The sequence below is a fragment of the Ranitomeya variabilis genome, chromosome 2, assembly GCF_051348905.1.
Source record: "Ranitomeya variabilis isolate aRanVar5 chromosome 2, aRanVar5.hap1, whole genome shotgun sequence".
NCBI classification, from domain to species: Eukaryota; Metazoa; Chordata; class Amphibia; order Anura; family Dendrobatidae; genus Ranitomeya; species Ranitomeya variabilis.
This window is the reverse complement of record NC_135233.1, coordinates 908,503,855-908,523,896: the sequence shown is the minus strand read 5'-3', so window position 1 is coordinate 908,523,896 and position 20,042 is coordinate 908,503,855. Positions and strand designations below refer to the sequence as shown.

Sequence of the window (20,042 nt, the reverse complement as noted above, 5' to 3'; positions counted from 1 at the left end):
ATGCAAATATGAAAAAGGCTCGTACACAAAGATAAATTTGAAAAATACAATATATTACATCCCTTACATAAACTGCTACCTAGCGTCCTAGACTAAGCAGCAATACCAGCATTGTGAATGGTGGGTTACGTCACTATCTCTCCTCCTATCTGACGCCTGAAAATGACTACAACGGTTATCACAAAAATGACTCGCGGATTCAGTGCCTGACAGCAATACCACTATTGAAGGTAATAATATAATCATTTTTCTAGAATAATAGCAGAACTTTAACTAATAAACAACATACGTTTATTGCTCTAAATATTTTACTGTTCTAGCGATGCATGGGCCCCACAGCAGGTCACATAAGGCTTCTTTCACACTTCCGTCGGTACGGGGCCGTCGCCATGCGTCGGCCCGACGTACGTTGTGAAAATTCGCCATAAAGTGGGCAGCGGATGCAGTTTTTCAACGCATCCGCTGCCCATTCTAAAGTCCGGGGAGGAGGGGGCGGAGTTCCAGCAGCGCATGCGCGGTCGGAGATGGCGGATCTGACGTACGAAAAAACGTTCCCTTGAACATTTTTTCGTGCCAACGGTCCGCCAAAACACGACGGATCCAGTGCACGATGGACGCGACGTATGGCCATACGTCGCGATCCGTCGGCAATAAAAGTCTATGGGCAAAAAACGCATCCTGCAAGCACATTTGCAAGATCTGTTTTTTGCCCAAAACGACGGATTGCAAAAAACACTAGTGTGAAAGTGGCCTTAGGGACGCAATACTGTATATTGAGTCTTCCCTGAACTGGTGGCACTAATATTCTATTTGTGATGTTTAGTCTTTTTCTCGTTGATTGTGAACAGTCATCTTAGTTACCTAATATTACTTACGTACCTTATGTATTTTTTATATCATGAGACCATTTAAAGTGATATATGAGAAAGTAAGGGTGACTTCTAAGAGTATTTTAAATATATTGAACTTTATTATTTTGGACGAGTTTTATTTTGCTACCTTTTTGTAATAACAGATTGAAAGGGTAGCATTTTATGTATAACTTGAAATTAAATATACAGAGGTGTAACCTCTGGGGACATTTTCCCTATATGTTAAATTCCATTTTGGGCAGGAGGGCACTACCAATAAATCAAGCATTTTTGGCGATTTACATGCCAAATACATATGTGTCACCCAATACACTATCAAAACGTCTATGCTCCCTCATACCTTCCGTCTTAAATTTAGTCTTCCATTGCCACTATCAGGACATCTACTATATATTGTAAGGTGCAAAAGCTAAATGATCCGAAAAAGTTACTGAAAAACCCCTCAATGTTCACAATTGCAAATCAACTATAAAAACCTAACAGGGTTGTCCGATACATAAAATACCCAGTATAAATATCCATTTCTAACCCCTAACCACCTTTATATGAAAATTCCCTACTGTAATCCCTATATAGCTAAACTCTATCTGTTTTTTTTTACTTTACTTCTTGTGACATTTGAAGGAAGTTTCAAAGGGTGTATCACAGGAAGATGTCACAGTCACTTCTATCACCCCCACTAAAACAAGATGGCATCCTGGGGTGACAATCCAGTAACTTAGCACAGCTTCTTTCACCGTCATCCCCTGATGACATCCGGAATCTATCCCGCTGCTAGAGGCAGTGTCACGGCTTCAGTCACTGTAGCCCCACAATATGTTTTGCCCGGTGTCATTAGTTTGGTCAGGCCAAGAACAGCCATCATAATATGAAGACAAAATATAGCCATTATATGTTCATATGAGCCTTTATTTTGCATTATGAAAGCATGGTACTATACAATTAACTATTTAATAAAGCACACTCAGTGAAATCCAATTGATAATTGAAACTTTTACAGCATTCGAAACTTTAAATACATAGAGTGTTACCTGCGGGTCTATCTGTCTGTGCATTGGCGGGGTCCGAGCTGGCTGCACCCCACTGATGCTAAATGACTCAGATCTTGGTGGCAGGTTTGGATCAGATATCCTATTAGCTACTTTATGTGGCATTGCAGGGGAGCTTTGGCGGTTGAGACGAGATCGCTCCTCTACCTGTGCAACAGGAAAGCAATCAAATAAGCAGAGAAAATTCACGCTTTGTGTTTTCATGAAAGAGCTATTCATATCTCAGCCTTTCATAACCGAGATGGGAATAATTGTCCAGGCTCCAACCACTTGAGTTGGCGCTAAGGACACAGGCGACAGCCGACGAGCTATGCTTTTTCTGTAACGTGCCTATAAATGATTGTCAGTTACAGAAAAAGCTCAGCACAGAGAGCTCATGACTTACACATACAGTGAAGACAAATAGCTGTAAGTGGGAAGAGGAAGCATTAGAGACTTTTTTGTGAAAAAGTGCAGGTACTCATTGGGGGTGCGAATAATAATGCAAAATGATTAATAATGCCTTAATTTCTAAATATTCTTCCAAATTTTATGTGTTCTTTAAATATGGATATAAAGAAAAAACTCAAAATGATTGGAAAGTCTGAAACAAAGGTAAGTTTAGCACAACATTTACAATTTACAGAGGGAAGGAAGGTCAAGAAAGAAAGAAGAGAAAGAAGAGCAAGCAAGATAGATAGAAAGGAAGGAATGAAGGGCAATCAAGAAAGAAAGAAAAGAAAGAAGGGCAAGCAAGATAGATAGAAAGGAAGGGAGGAAGGGCAAGCAAGATAGATAGAAAGGAAGGAAGGGCAAGAAAGATAGATAGGAAGGAAGGGCAAGCAAGATAGGAAGGAAGGGCAAGCATGACAGAAAGGAAGGGCAAGCATGACAGAAAGGAAGGGCAAGCATGACAGAAAGGAAGGAAGAACAGAATGGCAAGCAAGACAGGAAGGAAGGATGGGCAAGCAAGATAGAAAGGAAGGAAAGGTTAGCAAAATGGAAAGGAAGGAAGGGCAAGCAAGATAGAAAGGAAAGAAAGAAGGGCAAGCAAGATAGGAAGGAAGGGAGGGAAAGATAGGAAGGGCAAGCATGACAGAAAGGAAGGACAAGCATGACAAAGGAAGGAAGAACGGAATGGCAAGCAAGACAGGAAGGAAGGACGGGCAAGCAAGATAGAAAGGAAGGAAAGGTAAGCGAGATGGAAAGGAAGGAAGGGCAAGCGAGATAGAAAGGGCAAGCAAGATAGGAAGGAAGGGAGGGCAATATAGGAAGGAAGGGCAAGCAAGCAAGAAAGGAAGGGCAAGCAAGCAAGAAAGAAGAAAAAAAGAAAAAGGAATAGATTCAATTTCTCAATATACATACATTTATTTATAAATGTTATTGATGTTTGTGGGGATATAATATTAATACAAAATATTAAATACTACATTTTTGGAAAAAAAAAACTAAACGGAAAAATAGACATTTGAAGGATGGGCCATTTTAAAGGCTTAATATTTACACTTTTTAATATACAGAATCGCATATATGACTATTCTATTCAAGAATGAACAGAAAAAAATTGTCTAAACGCACTCTCATCTGTACAGAATACATCAACGTGTAGCCCTAGAAAAAAAATAATGAGTAATAGATTGAGAAGGAAGCAGGCTTGTCCTTCTTTACGTGGTCTTACTGACCAAATGTTTACAAAAAAAAGAAAGAAATGATGCCATAATTCTTTTATTGAGAGGATGATACGTGCGTGCATTGCACAACTATTGTATAAGCTTATTTTTAGGCAAAAAAGGGGTATTCTTTGTAAACTAAAAAGGAATACACTTTTCCAATATGCTTTATGAATAATGAAAATAAGGATGTAGGAAAATTAAATAGTGGAGGAAAACAGAAAAACAACAGAGAACAGCGGAAAGAAAAAGAAAGTATGGATACCTGTTATACAGGATATTGTTTGTGTTTTTTTTTTTCAACTCATAGTTAATAACCTCCAACATCGGTAAGTACATACACAGTTTCACCCTTATAAGACAAATTTCTACAATTTTTTGTATGCTTGCCATGCACGCAATTTTAATGAATATTTAGAATATTGTGCCTGAAACATGCCAGAATAAAACCAGAAGACGCTACATAGATAAACACACAGCACACTTCTATAAGAAAGAGTATTGCATACAATGGACAGAATTGCAGAAAGGATCCTTAGGAACCACCACCAGCCGATCACATTCAGAGACACAGAATTAGTGTGGGTATACTCCGCTAGCTATAAAAATGGCAGTACAGGCTAAACCATCACTTTTCTTTTTATTTATTTTTTAAATAATAAAATAAATGAATTGTTGATTATCCATTATTAAATATAGAATGTACCAAATATTTTGCATGAAATACCCTTAATATAAAAGAGTGACTTCAACACAAGAGAGACCGTCCTAGCATGCGCGGGATGAATGACGCTTCTTTATTCTGGCTGCATGCACTACTAGTAGTGACTGGAAACTATATACTGTTCGGGGAGACAAATATACTTGTTGTTACCCTAAGACTTCCTTCCAAAAATATTACTATGTCAAGGAGGAACCTAGAGAGCTAGTGCAATATATTTATCCTAATCACAATGGGGCTAACTTGGTACTGTGTGCAGTGGCATTATTAAGCCCAGGCAGCCAGGGCAAGTGAAGGGCTTTCACCCATCTCCAGGGGCAGACATACCCCCAACCGGTGCAGTCGTAAAGGGGCCTGAGAGTTAACGGGGCCCAGTACCACCTCCAAAATGGCACATGACATATGATGAAGTGCATGGTGAGGAACTATTATACTACAAAGGGCCCATATACTGTTCATGCAAAGAGGCCCTCTTCAAGATGGGGCCTCCCCTATTTCTGACTAAGGCCGATGTTACATTTGCGAGTGCAATGCGAGAAATTTGCACGAGTCTCTCGCCTCAATACCTGGCACCACTCAGGACCGGAGTGTGCGGCTGCATGTATTTCTATGCAGCTGAATGCTCATGTCCTGAGTGCCGGCGGTAGTACCAGGTATTGAGGTGAGAGACTCGCGCAAGTTTCTCGCATTGCACTCGCAAGTGTGACACCAGCCTAAGCATGAGATAAGGCGGATAGTGAAGCCCCCATATGCAATAAATCCATCTAAACTCTATGGGGACCTCCGAAATAAAGAACAAGGCAGGTTGAATTTCATTGACTGATCCTTTTGTTCCCGTAAGGGATGGGAAACCGCTTAAAAGACATGAATGCCCAGTGAAACCAATCACGTAGATTTGTATAAGAGGGATCAGGAGATTCGGGGTGGGAGCGACTAATCAAAGCTTTTATCCCAGAATACTTGTATAAAAAGGTATGAAAAAGTTGCAAAATTTTTGCTTAAGATTCAGCAAAATAGGGCAGACTCGAGGAGGAGCTAGAACAGGACAGGGAGTGGCTATGGCCGCCAGTGAAATTCAGGTAACTGGCAGACGTTTTCACGCCAGAAATGCTACTGACTGGAGTATCGTTTCTAGTTAGGCACACACTACTGAGAAGATGCCCCCATATTCTTTGTGAGCCTCACAATGAATTTGGTGCATCATTTGCTCCCGCAAGCCTTTCATTGAAACTAGCGTGTACAACGCTAATCTTAATGAATCGGCCCCAGAGTGTTCTGCTGATGATTAATAAATGCCTTAGCAAGAAGAGAGCATGATGCTCAAAATAAAAATATTCAGTGCAAAATTATGGAGTTTTCGTGGTGCGAATGTGGAGTAGGTATTACTGCAGCATGAGGGTCTATATAAAGTAAAAAAAGAAAAAGTGGATGCATTGAAAAAACAAAATGAAAATAGAGGGGGTACGATACGGATGTAGATGACAAACATGCCATGCCGCAAACTATGAATAAGCAACTTGCAGTTAAGATGATATTCCATGATGGACTAGGTCAGAAGAAAGGTATAGAGAAGGCGAATCGCTGCTCAGAGAGGACATCACTCTTGAATCACTGGATAAATTGGTTTAATAGACCTATGGACAGTCCTAATTAGGGCTGAGGGGTGCTAGAAAATGTTGGTATATTTCAGGGGCAATTCCAGTTTCAACAATTAAGACATACTTATTGCATTATGGATTTTTTTCAGATGAATTCCTAATGGTTTTCTCTCCTTGTGAACGACTGGGAACATTCGCTGTTTACTTATTGAATGAAAAGCTACGAGAATCACACAGGTACGGAGCACTGAAAACTGTGCCGTAACTTTGACAAGACCTGTAGCCTGTGTCACCCCAAATAAAAGATTATTAGAAATGACAGATGTGGCCTAGCAAATGTTATTTATTACAGTATGGGCATTCTCCAGTTTATACTTCGACAAGAGAGCCCGAGGATCTATTTGTGGCAGTATAGACATGTGATCCATACTTCGAAGCCTATGTAAGCAGCACTTCCGTAAACTGTGCTTGTAGCCTCCAGATTTATCCAGAATTTCCCAACTTTTTACATATACAGTTGTGCTCAAACGTTTACACACCCTGGCAGAATTTTTGCTTTCTTGGCCTTTTTTCAGAGAATATGAATGATAACACCAAAACGTTTTCTCCACTCATGGTCAGTGGTTGGGTGAAGCCAATTATTGTCAAACTACTGTGGTTTCTCTTTTTAAATCATAATGACATCCCAAAACATCCAAATGACCCTGATCAAAAGTTCACATACCCTGGTGATTTTGGCCTGATAACATACACAGAAGTTTACACAAATGGGTTTGAATGGCTACTAAAGGTAACATCCTCATCTGTGACCTGTTTGTTTGTAATCAGTGTATGTACATTGTTACCGTTCACCTCTCATGTCTCCCCGTTTTCCTCACAGTTTGTAAGCTTGCGAGCAGGGCCCTCATTCCTCTTGGTGTCTGTTTTGACCTGTGTTTATTGTTATGCCGTAATGTCTATTGTCTGTACAAGTCCCCTCTATAATGTAAAGTGCTGCGGAATATGTTGGCGCTATAGAAATAAAATTATTATTATTATGTGCATAAAAGCTGAGTGAGTTTCTGGGATCCAGACAGATTCTTGCATCTTTCATTCAGCCACTGACATTTCTGGATTGTGAGTCATGGGGAAAGCAAAAGAATTGTCAACGGATCTACGGGAAAAGGTAGTTGAACTGTATAAAACAGGAAAGGGATACAAAAACATATCCAAGAAATTGATAATGACAGTCAGCAGCGTTTAAACTGTGATTAACAAATGAAAAATCAGGGGCTCTGTAAAAGCAAAACCACGGTCAGGTAGACCAACAAAAATGTCATCCACAACTGCCAGGAAAATTGTTCAGGATGCAAAGAAAAACCCTCAAATAACATTAGCTGAAATACAGGACTCTCTGAAACTAACGGTGTTGCTGTTTCAAGATGCATAATAAGAAGGCACTTGAAGAAAAACTGGCTGCATGGTCGAGTCATCAGAAGAAAGCCATTAGTGCGTAAATGCCACTAAGTATCACGCCTACAATAGGCAAAACAGAACAGAGACAAGCCTCAAAACTTCTGAAACAAGGTAAGTTGGAGTGAGGAGACCAAAATTTAACTTTTTGTCCACAACTATAAACGTTACATTTGGAGAGACGTCAACAAGGCCTATGATGAAAGGAACACAATTCCTACTGTAAAGCACAAAGGTGGATCGCTGATGTTTTTGGGATGTGTGAGCTACAAAGGCACAGGAAACTTGGTCAAAGTTGAAGGAAAGATGAATGCAGCATGTTATCAGCAAATACTGGAGGCAAATTTACATTCATCAGCCCGGAAGCTGTGCATGGGAAGTACTTGGACGTTCCAACATGACAATGATCCAAAACACAAGGCCAAGTCGACCTGTCATTGGCTACAGCAGAACAAAGTGAAGGGTTCGAGATCTCAAGCGCGCAGTTCATGCTAGTCAGCCCAGGAATTTACAGGAACTGGAGGCTTTTTGCCAAGAAGAGTGGACAGCTTTACCATCTGAGAAAATAAAGAACCTCATCCACAAAAGACTTCAAGCTGTCATTGATGTTAGAGAGGGCAATACATGGTATTATGAAATGGGTATGTAAACTTTAGATCAGGGTCATTTGGATGTTTTAGGTTGTCATTATGATTTAAAAAGAGAAACCACACAGCCAACCACTAACCATGAGTGAAGAAAAAATGTTGGTATTATCATTCATATTGAAAAAAGGCCAAGAAAGCAAAGATTCTGCAGGTGTATGTAAACTTTTGAGCACAACTGTACATGGATTGTGGGGCCAAATATATACCATGATTACTGAAAAGAGGCCAGTGGTTAGATGTTTCCAATGGTTATTGAAATTGTCTTTATTGCTAGACGTAACAGATTAAAAGATAGTTCCACCATTTTAACAGGTGACATGTTTTGCCACATTTTCCCTACAGCGACTGGAAATGTAATGGTGTCCACAGATTCCGCCTCTGATGACATCAGACTACCAAGAGCGACGAAAGCCGGACATATGGCGATCAGCTGATCGCTGTGCGAGCGTCTTTTTGAAAACTTGCTGCCTTCATCAGACAATAGCTTTAGCACTTGGTTAATGAAAGAGACATTCTTCTAAAACCCGGGCACTTTAGAAAATATTGCTGATCGTTAGGGTAGTAACTTGTGTTGAGACTTTTATATATTTATTTTTTTCTATGATTAATATTACATAATTAATCCCTATAATTTAGTTGACAGTAAGGTCCAAAGATAAAAAGTGAGCTTGAAAATGTCAGCGCCCATACTGCCAAAATATGCATACATAGGAGTCATAGTGAAACTGTACAGAGAATAGGAAACAAACTGGAAGCCGATGATGAGCAAGTCAACACAACAAGGAGGGGGCAGACGGACAAAGACAGTGGTTAGTAAGCGCTAGTACAAAGATGGAGGAAAGTAACTGCCTCCAAGGGACATGTTAGGACTTGATGCTACAAATCACTATAGGGATTAAGTTGATCTTGAAGCCACCACAGCCAGTGATAACATGAGGTTAATACATGCTTTTAACAGCAGGTATGACATTTTTTAGATGTCTTGTAGTAGAAAGACTCCCAAGATGTACACTATTCATGCATGACCTGTCCGCCCAAGAAGTTACACAAGAAAAGCTTGTGACTATATCCCATGTGCCTTCACAGATGCCTGGTCAATGGTTCATGCACGTATGTTTTGGTAAAGAATTGAAACTCTCATGACCTTGGTAAATCCCGTGTCCCGGGCAGGACTACATCCTTGTGATCGGGACCCTTTAAGGGATGTCACTGACTTCCTCCCTGGTTCATTTTCTTGTGAGTTCACTTGGAGTAAGAATCTCACTTCATCATCTAGAGATTGCACGTCATTCTGTGTTGCTTGTGACCAGGGCCCTGATTTGGAAATCTGAATTGAAGGCAATATCATGGATGGAGCTAAGTTGTCCATTTTCACACGACCTGATGCTTGCAGGTTCTGAGAATTTGGCCTAGTAGAGGGCTGCCAACTAGTAGATGCATCTTTGGTTACCAGGGGCACCTGCTGCTCGAGAACAGAAGGGTGCTGCTGCTTAGCTGGAAGAACAGGCGAATTACTAAGAGATCGCTGTTGAACCTGGGAGTGGGATCACACAAAGTTATACTATTACAACACGACATAAAAGAAAAACTCACAATGACAAATTAGATAATTTAATGGAGCATGCACATCACATTCCTTAATGGCATACAATGTATTTGTATGTTACTTTTACTTGGCTGAGTTTCTGTTAGCGATGGTTTCTTGTAACATGCAAATCCTATTGCAGACATGTTAGGCTGGGGTTACTAGGTAACTAACTAGCGATTTAGTAGGTAATCTCTGGTTTTCAAAGAATAAGCAAAAAATAATAAAAAGGTTTAAAAAGAAGCATGGCTGACCAATAATGATTGCTAAATACTGCTCTTAATTTCATTGAGCTTGAGGCACTGCAAAAACAATATACTAATAAGGCAACTCTAATGATGTGAAGAAAAAAACAAAACATTTAATCTATTGTAAAGAAGAGCTCCATGTGTATTTTAGTAACGACTTGCATTCAATATACATTCTGAGCTCATCCTTTCTGATAACCGTATGTGGCATCAGTCTGATTAATATTACTACTGTAAAATTATGAATAATTGACAACTGGGATTTAATAGGGCATGTGTCCCTACACATTGATGCCAATGTCAGACAGTGGCGAGACACCCCCACCCGGTAACACCAGTTGTCAATTTATTCATCGATATTCAACAACAACAAACAACAACAAGAGAGGAACAACACAATTGTTATATGAAGAGGTTTTCCAGGCACACCCAAAAAAAGAAGATCCAGCTGTCCCTGTAACGAGTCTTTAAATGACCTTATGACCTTCATTTTACCTGCATTTTTCTTTTTCGCTCCCTGCAACCATCTTTGTTGTCTGTTATTGTTTACAACCTAAATTCTCCCTCTGTTCCTCTAGACTAGATCTCCCAAGAAATGATGGGCTCAATTTTTTTCTGCGAGAAGAATATGTCACACAGCTCACTCAACTCCCAGCTTCAGTGATCACCCACTCCACCCAGATATCACCATCCTGAGACTTCTACACAGTCTCAAGATGGATAACTCGATGCCCACTATTTCTTTCTCCTAACACTCCCATTATTTTTTTAGTTTTCACATGCTAATATACGGTATATTTGCAGGAGAGCAAAGAGCCATATAACTGATAGATCTGTGGAACCGGCATTTTGCTTCTGCTCCCACCCTGTACACATCTCCTGTCACTCAAGGATGACTCACCACCACTTCTTCCATTACATTACTATTTAGAATACACTGCTCTCAAAGGTGCTGGCTAAGTCCTGTCTCCTGAATGCAGTCATTTGACGGCTCCGGAAGAGAGCAGAATTTTAACAGCAAGTAAATTATGAAGTTTCTTAATTTCTTATAGGCTTTAAAATGTTTTAATAAGCTGTGTGCCAGGAAAACCCCTTTAATGGGCAATTCAAGTTTTTACTAAAAAAAAAAAATGACAAGAGCTGACATATCAATTTAAAAGTGTGAGGATAGAGCCACTCGGGTTGAACTGGGGAGTGAGTTTCACAGTATTGCTGTAAATTGTGTGAGATTGTTCAACCACAATACGATTTTCAGGTGAGCGCATAAATAATGCCTTTTTCATTATTATTATTTAGATCACTATTATGGAATTCTGAGTTAGTAGATGTGGGTTCCCTGATCCGGACCCTCATCTGTTACCCACAACAAATAGAAAGAAACATCTTGATCTGGATGAGTCGAGGAAAACGGAGTAAAGCTCCATTACTCATGTGGTGGCAACGACACACTTGCCACAAGGTTCCCTCATAACGTACTAGTCATCAATGGAGCGGAAAGTTGTACCATCAGTGATCAGACTGTTGTGGATGACCCTTCTTTGATAAAATAATAGTCTTTGCTATTAAAGAGAGATATTTTGTGGGAAAAGTCAAAGGAAGTTGGGTCCAAAATATGGAAATTATGTATTATGCAGAAACTACTTAATATAAAATGTGAGCTAGCTCATAGTGTGACACTGACTCTCAAACAAGGAAAATGGCAAATGATCCAAAAGAACATTAAAAGTATAAACCTCACAGAATAGCCATAAATAAAAATTCAAAAAGTTGCTGACCCTATCCAAACATTCGGGAACGGAAGCACTTTCTATGCAATCCAGGCACCATACCTCTTTAGCCCAGGCTGGTTTGTCTGCAGGGTTCAGCCCCTCCTTGTAATGATATAGGGGCTTCTTATCAGGCGGTCTTTGCTCCTGTTGACGTTGCTGCTGTTGCTGTTGTTGCTGCTGTTGCAGAGAGACTAAATAATCCCGCTCCTGCTGCAGCTGCCGCTGTAATCTTTCCGCTTGCCTTTGCTCTTCTAGCTGTTTGCGCTTATATTCCTTTAAGAAAAATGACAAAGTAAAACAAGTTACACAGGAGACGATGAGAACGTAGAATATGGAGGAACGTCCAGCCGGGGTATGAATGATGTCTGCAAGGGGTGAGCGAACATTCAATGCCCTAATAATGGGTGTTATATAGTGGAGGTGATTTACGCATATTAGCTCATCATGGAAGACACTTCTAATTTGCAAAAAAAGAAAAACATGCAGCAATCAATTTACAATCAACTTCTAATAACCCTGAAAGTCGCTGAGACCGCTAAGTGGGACCGGTTATCAAAAACTAAAACTTACTACTTTCAGCGAAAAAATGACATAAAAAATGGGGTCAGGGCCTGGTCACTCTAGTCATAGGGGGGAGTCCACAATGACTGGTCATTAAAGGATATTATTCCACATGTAAAAATTATATTACTTCTAAGCAGATGGAAAGCACAGGGCCAAAAAAAGAAAAGCAGCCTGTGAACAATGCCTCATACAAAAATAGGGTTATACACATTATTAGTTAGAAATATATCATATGCTTAAGGCTACTTTCACACTAGCGTCGTACGACGCACCGACGCATACTTTGAAAAAAAACACAACAGGGGCAGCGGATGCAGTTTTACAACGCATCCGCTGCCCCATTGTGATGTCCGGGGAGGAGGGGGCGGAGTTCTGGCCGCGCATGCGCAGTCGGAAATGGCGGACACGACGCCCAAAAAAATGTTACATGTAACTTTTTTTGTGCCGACGGTCCGACAACACGACGCATCCGTCGCACGACGGATGCAACGTGTGGCAATCCGTCGCAATGAGTCACTAATGCTAGTCTATGGAGAAAAACCGCATCCTGCGGGCAATTTTGCAGGATGCGTTTTTTCTCCAAAACTACGCATTGCGACGTGCATCGTACGACGCTAGTGTGAAAGCAGCCTAACCGGGTATTCAACAGTAAGTTAAAGAGCAATTGTCAACTTCAAGATCCTATCCCAATATGTAGTACATGTAATAATAATATTAGCAAATACCTCCAATTAGAAATGTAGTATAGTTCTTCTGATTCGCTATGTTGCTTATTTCCTGTGCCGGCATTGCAGTAGCTTAGGCATGACCACTAACACCTAACTAACTGTCACGCAGAGGCGTAGCTAGGGTTTCAACTTAGGGGGGGCGAAACATCTGAGTGGCCCCTAACCAGCTAACCCGGATTACAGCTACGGTTGCGCACTCTAGTTCTGAATATAGGGGAACCTCAGAATATGACCCTACTGTTATTGAAAATAAATCTTTATACAAAAATGAACATTGACTTTACAGCCATATTGTGACCATATGCAACTTTGATGGTCACAATACTCTGAGTGCCCCTATAACAATAATGCTTAAGTGCCCACTTAACATTTAATAATGTCCCCTAAGTTCCCCCATGTACTGCTCCATTATACACAGTATGGTGAGCTTAAAGCTTCCCTATTTACAGTATGATGATTCTATAACTCCCCTATACACCGTATGATATTCCCACTGCTCCCCTTTACACAGTATGATGTTCCCACTGCTCCCCTATAGATAATATGAGCCCAATGCTCCCCTATACACAGTATAATGCTGACAGAACTCCACTATAGAAAGTATAATGCCCCCCAGAGCTCCCCTATATACAGTGTAACGGGCCAACAGCTCCCATATGCACAATATGCCTTCGCAGTTCCCTATACACAGTATGATGGGCCGGCAGCTCCCATCAAACAGTATGATGTCCCCCACAGTTCCCCTGTACACAGTATGATGGGCCCACAGCTTCCTTATACACAGTATGATGGGCCCACAGCTCCCTTATACAAAGTATGATGGGCTCACAGCTCCTTTATACACAGTATGATGGGCTCACAGCTCCCTTATACACAGTATGATGGGCTCGCAGCTCCCTTATACACAGTATGATGGGCTTGTAGCTCCCTTATACACAGTATGATGGACCCACAGCTTCCATATACACAGTATGATGTGTGCACAGCTTCCTTATACACAGTATGATGGACTCGCAGCTCCCTTATACACAGTATGATGGGCCCGCAGCTCCCTTATCACAGTATGATGAGCCCGCAGCTTCCTTATACACAGTGTGATGGGCCCGCAGCTCCCTTATCACAGTATGATTGGCCCGCAGCTTCTTTATACAGTGTGATGGGCCCGCAGCTCCCTTATACACAGTATGATTGGCCCGCAGCTTCTTTATACACAGTGTGATGGGCCTGCAGCTCCCTTATACACAGTATGATGGGCCCGCAGCTCCCTTATACACAGTGTGATGGGCCCGCAGCTCCCTTATACACAGTGTGATGGGCCCGCAGCTCCCTTATACACAGTATGATGGACCCGCAGCTCCCGTATACACAGTATGATGGACCCGCAGCTCCCGTATACACAGTATGATGGACCCGCAGCTCCCGTATTCACAGTATGATGGACCTGCAGCTCCCGTATACACAGTATGATGAGCCCGCAGCTCCCTTATACACAGTATGATGGACCCGCAGCTCCCTTATACACAGTATGATGGACCCGCAGCTCCCTTATACATAGTATGATTTGTCTGCAGCTCCCTTATACACAGTATGATGGGCCAGCAGCTCCCGTATACACAGTATGATGTGTGCACAGCTCCCTTATACACAGTATGATGGACCCGCAGCTCCCTTATACATAGTATGATTTGCCTGCAGCTCCCTTATACACAGTATGATTGGCCCGCAGCTCCCATATACACAGTATGATGGGCCCGCAGCTCCCTTATACATAGTATGATTGGCCTGCAGCTCCCGTATACACAGTATGATGTGTGCACAGCTCCCTTATACACAGTATGATGTCCCTCACAGCTCCCTTATACATAGTATGATGGGCCCGCAGCTCCCTTATACACAGTATGATGGGCCCGCAGCTCCCGTATACACAGTATGATGGACCCCCAGCTCCCTTACACACAGTATGATGGACCCCCAGCTCCCGTATACACAGTATGATGGACTCACAGCTTCCTTATACACAGTATGATGTGTGCGCAGCTCCCTTATACCTAGTATGATGGGCCCACAGCTCCCGTATACACAGTATGATGGACCCCCAGCTCCCTTACACACAGTATGATGGACCCCCAGCTCCCGTATACACAGTATGATGGACTCACAGCTTCCTTATACACAGTATGATGTGTGTGCAGCTCCCTTATACCTAGTATGATGGGCCCACAGCTCCCTTATACACAGTATGATGGGCCCGCAAGCTCCCTTATACACAGTATAATGGGCCCGCAGCTCTCGTATACACAGTATGATGGGCTCACAGCTCCCTTATACACAGTATGATGGGCCCGCAGCTCCCTTATGCACAGTATGATGGGCCCACAGCTCCCTTATGCACAGTATGATGTGTGCACAGCTCCCTTATACACAGTATGATGGGCCCGCAGCTCCCTTATACACAGTATGATGGGCCCACAGCTCCCTTATACACAGTATGATGGGCCCGCAGCTCCCTTATACACAGTATGATTGGCCCGCAGCTCCCTTATACACAGTATGATGGGCCAGCAGCTCCCTTATACACAGTATGATGGACTCACAGCTCCCTTATACACAGTATGATGGGCCCGCAGCTCCCTTATACACAGTATGATGGGCCCGCAGCTCTTGTATACACAGTATGATGGGTGCACAGCTCCCTTATACACAGTATGATGGGCCCGCAGTTCCCTTATACACAGTATGATTGGCCCGCAGCTCCCTTATACACAGTATGATGGGCCCGCAGCTCCCTTATACACAGTATGATGGGCCCGCAGCTCCCTTATACACAGTATGATGGACTCACAGCTCCCTTATACACAGTATGATGTGCCCGCAGCTCCCTTATACACAGTATGATGGACCTGCAGCTCCCTTATACACAGTATGATGGACTCACAGCTCCCTTATACACAGTATGATGTGCCCGCAGCTCCCTTATACACAGTATGATGGACCTGCAGCTCCCTTATACACAGTATGATGGACTCACAGCTCCCTTATACACAGTATGATGTGCCCGCAGCTCCCTTATACACAGTATGATGGACCTGCAGCTCCCGTATACACAGTATGATGTGCCCGCAGCTCCCTTATACACAGTATGATGGACCTGCAGCTCCCTTATACACAGTATGATGGACTCACTGCTCCCTTATACACAGTATGATGGGCCCGCAGCTCCCTTATACACAGTATGATGGACCCGCAGCTCCCTTATACACAGTATGATGGACTCACAGCTCCCTTATACACAGTATGATGGGCCCGCAGCTCCCTTATACACAGTATGATTGGCCCGCAGCTCCTTTATACACAGTATGATGGGCCCGCAGCTCCCTTATACACAGTATGATGGGCCCGCAGCTCCCTTATACACAGTATGATGGACTCACAGCTCCCTTATACACAGTATGATTGGCCCGCAGCTCCCTTATACACAGTATGATGGACCCGCAGCTCCCTTATACACAGTATGATGGGCCCGCAGCTCCCTTATACACAGTTTGATGGGCCCGCAGCTCCCGTATACACAGTATGATGGACCCGCAGCTCCCACATACACAGTATGATGGACTCACAGCTGCCCCGGTCATTTACTCATCCTCCGGCGTATTCACTATTTTGTGGCACTGCTGCAGTGCCGCTGCTCAAACTTGTGAGCGCAGCTTCTGACTGGCCACAAGTTAGAAGCTATGTCACAAGCGCTCAATGTAAGACTATGAGGCTATGTGCACTTGTTGCGGATTTGTGCTGATTTACTGCGGATTTCCTGTGTTTTTTGTGCAGATTTCACCTGTGTTTTACTACCTGCAGAATCCTATACAGGAGCAGGTGTAAAACGCTGCGGAATCCGCAAATAGAATTGACATGCTGCAGAAAATAAAACGCAGCGTCTGTGCGGTATTTTCCGCACCATGGGCACTGCGGATTTGGTTTTCCATAGGTTTACATGGCACTGTAAACCAGATGGAAAACTGCTGCAGATCCGCAGCGGCTAATCCGCACCGTGTGCACTTAGCCTGAGAGTGAGAAAGAGGCCAGAACGAGGCTCCCACAGACTCACACTGATTAGTGACCTCTGCGCTGCTCCATGAAACACTGGAGCCTCGGACAGGCCACAAACTGCAGGAGACGGAGCCGAGCGGAGACTAAAACAGATGAAAACGCCGGAAGGTGAGTATCAGACAGGGGGCAGGGGACGGGGATTTTCAGCACCGCTCCAGCAATGAAATAAAAAATAATGCTGGAGTGGTGCTGTAAATGTGATGCAGCTCTTGGTTACTGTATGCGGCTCCTTATACTAATACTCATAAAAGACCTAGGTGGTACGTATCAAAAGCCCCCTACCATCCCCCCATCTCCAGCCAGCAAATATTACATGATGGAGTACATATAATATCATAACAAAACATTATAATATTCAGCCCCCAGTGACCTGTCCCCCCTCCCCCACTTCAGTATCCAATACCCCCATCAGCTCACATCCACCCCCTCAGTGCCCTGTCCCACCTCACCCACCTTCTCCCCTCACAACACCCCCATGGTCTTACATTCACCCCCCAATGTCCTGTCTCCCCTCCCCCACAATACCCCCATGGTCTCACATAGTCACATTCACCCCCCAGTGTCCTGTCCCCCCTCACCCACTTTCAGCCCGCACAATACCCCACGGTCTCACAGTGACATACCTGAATTTAATAAACCTAATAAGTTCCATCACCACTTACTGATGAAGTTTGCAGGCAGGACCAGGAAGTGTAGTGTAATGCAGGGTGGGCACTAGGACCCAGCGTGCCTGAGCCAATCCCAGCGTGCACAGAGTGAAGAAAACTGCCGCCGGGAAAAGCTTCATGTTCAGGTCAGACGGGCAAAACCATTCACTGCAGGGGGGAGACTGCAGCCGGCCACTGTGCTAGCAGCGTGCAGAGTCTCCGTCAGATAGGAGCAGACATTATACTGCTCTGCTCCTATGCGGTGCTCTGCCTCGTCACAGAAGTGGCCCTGGTTCCCAGTGGGTCCCTTCATGTGACAGGGCCCGGGGCGATGGCCCCCTCTGCCCCCCCAGTAGCTACGCTACTGCTGTCACTATATGAGTGGTCAGAACCATAGATAATTAAGCTACTGCAATACCTGCATCATGGGGTAAGCAACATAGCAAATCTGAAGAACTAGACTACATTTCTAATTGGAGTTATTATCTAATATTATTATTATTAGGACACCTACTACATATTGGGACAGGATCTTGGAGATTGGAATGCCCCTTTAAGAGAAAGAAGACGCCAGGAAAAGTAGCCCAAGTTCTTGAACCATCGTATAGGAAAAGTTTGTGCAAATTGCTATTTGGACAAAAAGAAGGACACTGCTGATCTATTACATTACCGCGTCTGCAGCAGCAGAAAGCGTCAAGACATGACACTGCAGACACAAATGCAAAGTCAATAGATCCGGAAAATCTTTCTACAGCTGAACATACACATTCGATATTTGACCGGATCCGCTGACCAACTAATGGGTGGGGATAGCCCAAATGTTTCCAGAAATGTCAAGTTATAAATAATAATGACTGACGAGGTCAAAATGAAAACCAGCCATTACTTTATTGCACATGGGAATAAGAGGACGCCGTTGGCCTAATGGGTAACTGTCATGGGTACGGCCATTTCATCTTCTTCACGTGACATTAAATCTGTTCTTATTTACTTCAGTTTAACTTATTAAATTTAAAGGAGTCAAAGAGAAATGTTTTTTTTTTTCTAATGTAACTGTATTTTGTTTTCTTTTTTTTACTATGTAAATTACCGTATATGTCTATTATAGCCATGTCTCAGAAAAGTTAAGTCTGTAGTAACCTTATGTCTGCTGAAATGAATTGGAGTCAACTTATAGAGTGAAATGTCACAGATTATCAGTGTCTGGGAAAAGGGGAACACCTCCATTTCCCATACAAGTCTCCAGCAGTTTGGTAGGGCGATTATTACCTTGCACACATTCCAATAGTAATGAGATAACTCTGATCATCTGTCCCAGTCTATACAGCAAAGTTGGAAAGTGAGCTATGGAAAAAAATGTCAGTATACTGTGACTGCTCTAGTGGCCAGAGTGAAAAATTGAATAAGCACCACTCCAGTGTCTTTACATTATTATTTTACTGCCGGAGAGGAATGACTAATATAAGGTTCCCTGCCCCTTGTATCATACTTACCAGCCGCCATCTTCTTTTGTTATCGGGGTCGCTCTGGTCATCTCCTGCAAGTGGTGACCTGCCCGATCACTCCAATGTTTGCTGGGGAGCCGAAAGTCACTACTCAGTGTAAATCTATGAGAGCCAGAATGAGGACCTCAGACTTTCATTGGGAGCTTTTGACCATTACCTCTGACTTCTGGACAGTCAGAAATGGCAGGTCACAAGATGGCGGATCACGGCTAGAATGGCACCAGTTAGAGCTGAAGATGGAGGCTGGAAAGTATAAGACTAGGGGCAGGTCACAAGGATTAGTGACATCACTCCAGGGCCGAAATTTAAAAAAACAAAACGCTGGAGCGGTGCTTTAAGATTTTCTCTTCTTATATGGATAATGTCACTTACTGATACATTACCTTTAACCATTTGAACAAAGTATAGTAAACAAATTAATATTTACTTATCATAAGCAGATTTTTTTTTAGCCGTGATTACTACATTTCTACAGTTTCTTTATTAAGTCAAACCGTTTGCATATTGGAACATTGCCGGACATTTGCAAAACTAGCTCCCAATTGACCAATTTCTATGTGAAGATCAATAAGATTTTCTGCTGCCACTAAGCAAAAAACTATCCTGGTAATCGCACGTTGGGTGTCGTCGTTACAGGCATAAAACATACAAATGTCATGCAATATGTCATGAGGGTGGCATGATTGACAAACACTTCCCGCCATGCACACACGATGGAGTGGACATGCTGGGGCAGGCCATTACCAGAAGCAGGGCTTGTTCCTGCAGTAATTGCTGCTGCAAGATCTCTAGTTGCCTCTGCTCTTCCTCTAGCTGTCGCCTGATGTACTCCTGGTAGGGACAGTGTTCGAAAGAGAAAGAAGTGAGAAAGCTAAAGAATAGGGGAATAGGACATTAGATAACA

The 20,042-nt window shown here is 42.8% G+C and overlaps 1 protein-coding gene across 10 annotated transcripts in view; it reads right to left on the bottom strand.

Moving 5' to 3' along the window:
• TNIK (TRAF2 and NCK interacting kinase) overlaps positions 1 to 20,042 on the bottom strand; it is a 342,780-nt gene that overhangs the window by 81,318 nt on the left and 241,420 nt on the right. For 4 of the 10 annotated variants that reach the window (XM_077290529.1, XM_077290531.1, XM_077290534.1 and 1 more), the window contains exons 14-17: positions 19,883 to 19,969; positions 11,651 to 11,863; positions 9,133 to 9,522; positions 1,904 to 2,068 (exon numbers count right to left, since the gene is read on the bottom strand). In XM_077290529.1, coding sequence (XP_077146644.1) covers positions 1,904 to 2,068; positions 9,133 to 9,522; positions 11,651 to 11,863; positions 19,883 to 19,969 — 855 coding nt within the window. The remainder of the gene's footprint in view (positions 1 to 1,903; positions 2,069 to 9,132; positions 9,523 to 11,650; positions 11,864 to 19,882; positions 19,970 to 20,042) is intronic. The other 6 variants (XM_077290532.1, XM_077290533.1, XM_077290535.1 and 3 more) reach the window with 5 other exon arrangements.